General features: G+C 39.6%; 1 protein-coding gene across 1 annotated transcript in view; it reads left to right on the top strand.

The window, feature by feature from the left end:
• LOC103472761 (exosome complex component RRP42-like) overlaps window positions 1-947 on the top strand; it is a 10,472-nt gene extending 9,525 nt beyond the window's left edge. The window contains 3 exon segments of the mRNA XM_017307361.1: window positions 4-75; window positions 156-311; window positions 843-947. Of these exon segments, the coding sequence (XP_017162850.1) occupies window positions 4-75; window positions 156-311; window positions 843-947 (333 nt within the window).
• The last annotated feature ends 584 nt before the right edge of the window (window positions 948-1,531 follow it).

The following is a 1,531-nucleotide window of genomic DNA, read 5'->3' as shown; positions in this document are numbered from 1 at the left end:
GAGCTCTCTGACGACCCGTACGACTGCATGAGACTCGCTGTGGAAAACGTTCCCTGCATAGTGACTTTATGCAAGGTGAGCTCCCAGCTGATGGGTTCAGACAGAAACTARATTTGACAGGGATGATTAAGGCCGGCTGGGTTTTCTGCGTGCAGATCGGCCACAGACACGTGGTGGACGCCACCCTGCAGGAGAAGGCCTGCTCTGTGGCGAGCCTCATCATCTCCGTCACACACAAAGGAATAATCACCTGCAGCAGGAAGGTGGGGAGAGGCAGCCTGGACCCAGAGAGCATCTGTGAGATGATAGAGGTGACGACTCTCTGACTTCCTGTTCCTCCATTTTATTCAGCTGCAAACTCGCACAACTATAATCTGACAGGGTGACACTTTATCTGAAGGGGTAAGACTGACATGACAATGTCATAAATATGATATAACACCTGTCATGAATGTGTATGACTGTTGTCAGGAAGTGTCATTCTGTAAATAAGGACATTTTTAATGCAAAGTTGACACTTTTAATAGACTTTTAATGCAACTTTGCAATAAAAGTGTCATTATTTACCTAATTGTATGTCGTGACAGCAGTTATAAACATTCATTAAGACGCCTTCATGTTTCTGTTTTGTCAGTCTTATGAACACCCCTTCAAATAAAGTGTTRCCTCTTAAAGTTTTAAAGACTTTAGCTCATTTCTCTTGGCATTCTGTATATCAAGTCATTTTACTCAAAGATAAGAAAGCTGTGTAAAAACAAGTTTTCGTTTTGTATGCATTCAGGCATCTATGGAAACCAAAGTTTACACCAGTCACGCCCTGCATTGTTTCATTTCCTCTGCAGACAGGAAAACGAGCAGGAAAAGCTCTCCACCCTCCTCTCATGAAGCTGCTGCAGCAGGAGGAGAGTCTGGGCAAGAAGAGGCAGAAAGTCGGATTCCTTGGCTAAAATCACCTCTTTATGTTTGTATTTTTATGTGTTTGTAATTTTCTACTAAAAGTATATTTGTACACTTTTGTTGTCATGGATTTTTTACGGCATAGATTTTTTTTTTCTAATGTGTTTGTGTTATTGAAAAACTGATTTATTAACCTTTATAAATACTCGTCCAACCTTACTGAGTGCTGGAGGGACATTTGAGTAATTAATCATCAYCACCACCTTGATAAATACAGAAATTTTGTGTCTATTATGAACAATGCTCCATACAAAGAAACTGAACACAAAATACAGGTGCTTTAAAATAAGTATCACATATGTATTTATTGTATGCTTTTAATAAAAGTACTGAATTTTCTTAAATTAGAGTAATGCAAGTAACAGGAATGAGGCAGTTTGTCGCAGGTGGAGGGATAAAGCTGAGACATAACTCCAGAACAAAAGGTTTAACATAATCATGCAGTGAACCATGAAGCCTGTTTTAGTTTCWCTTTTRTTTTTCAGTTTCTCCTCAGTGCTGCCATTTCTTGTAGAAGTGGAAGAGGAGGGGGAGAGTAAGGGGAAAAACTGAGTTCAAAGTGTAAAAATACACC

This window comes from Poecilia reticulata, linkage group LG11 (assembly GCF_000633615.1).
Source record: "Poecilia reticulata strain Guanapo linkage group LG11, Guppy_female_1.0+MT, whole genome shotgun sequence".
Classification (NCBI taxonomy): Eukaryota; Metazoa; Chordata; class Actinopteri; order Cyprinodontiformes; family Poeciliidae; genus Poecilia; species Poecilia reticulata.
The sequence above is the reverse complement of the archived record's forward strand: the minus strand, read 5'-3'. Positions and strand labels throughout refer to the sequence as shown.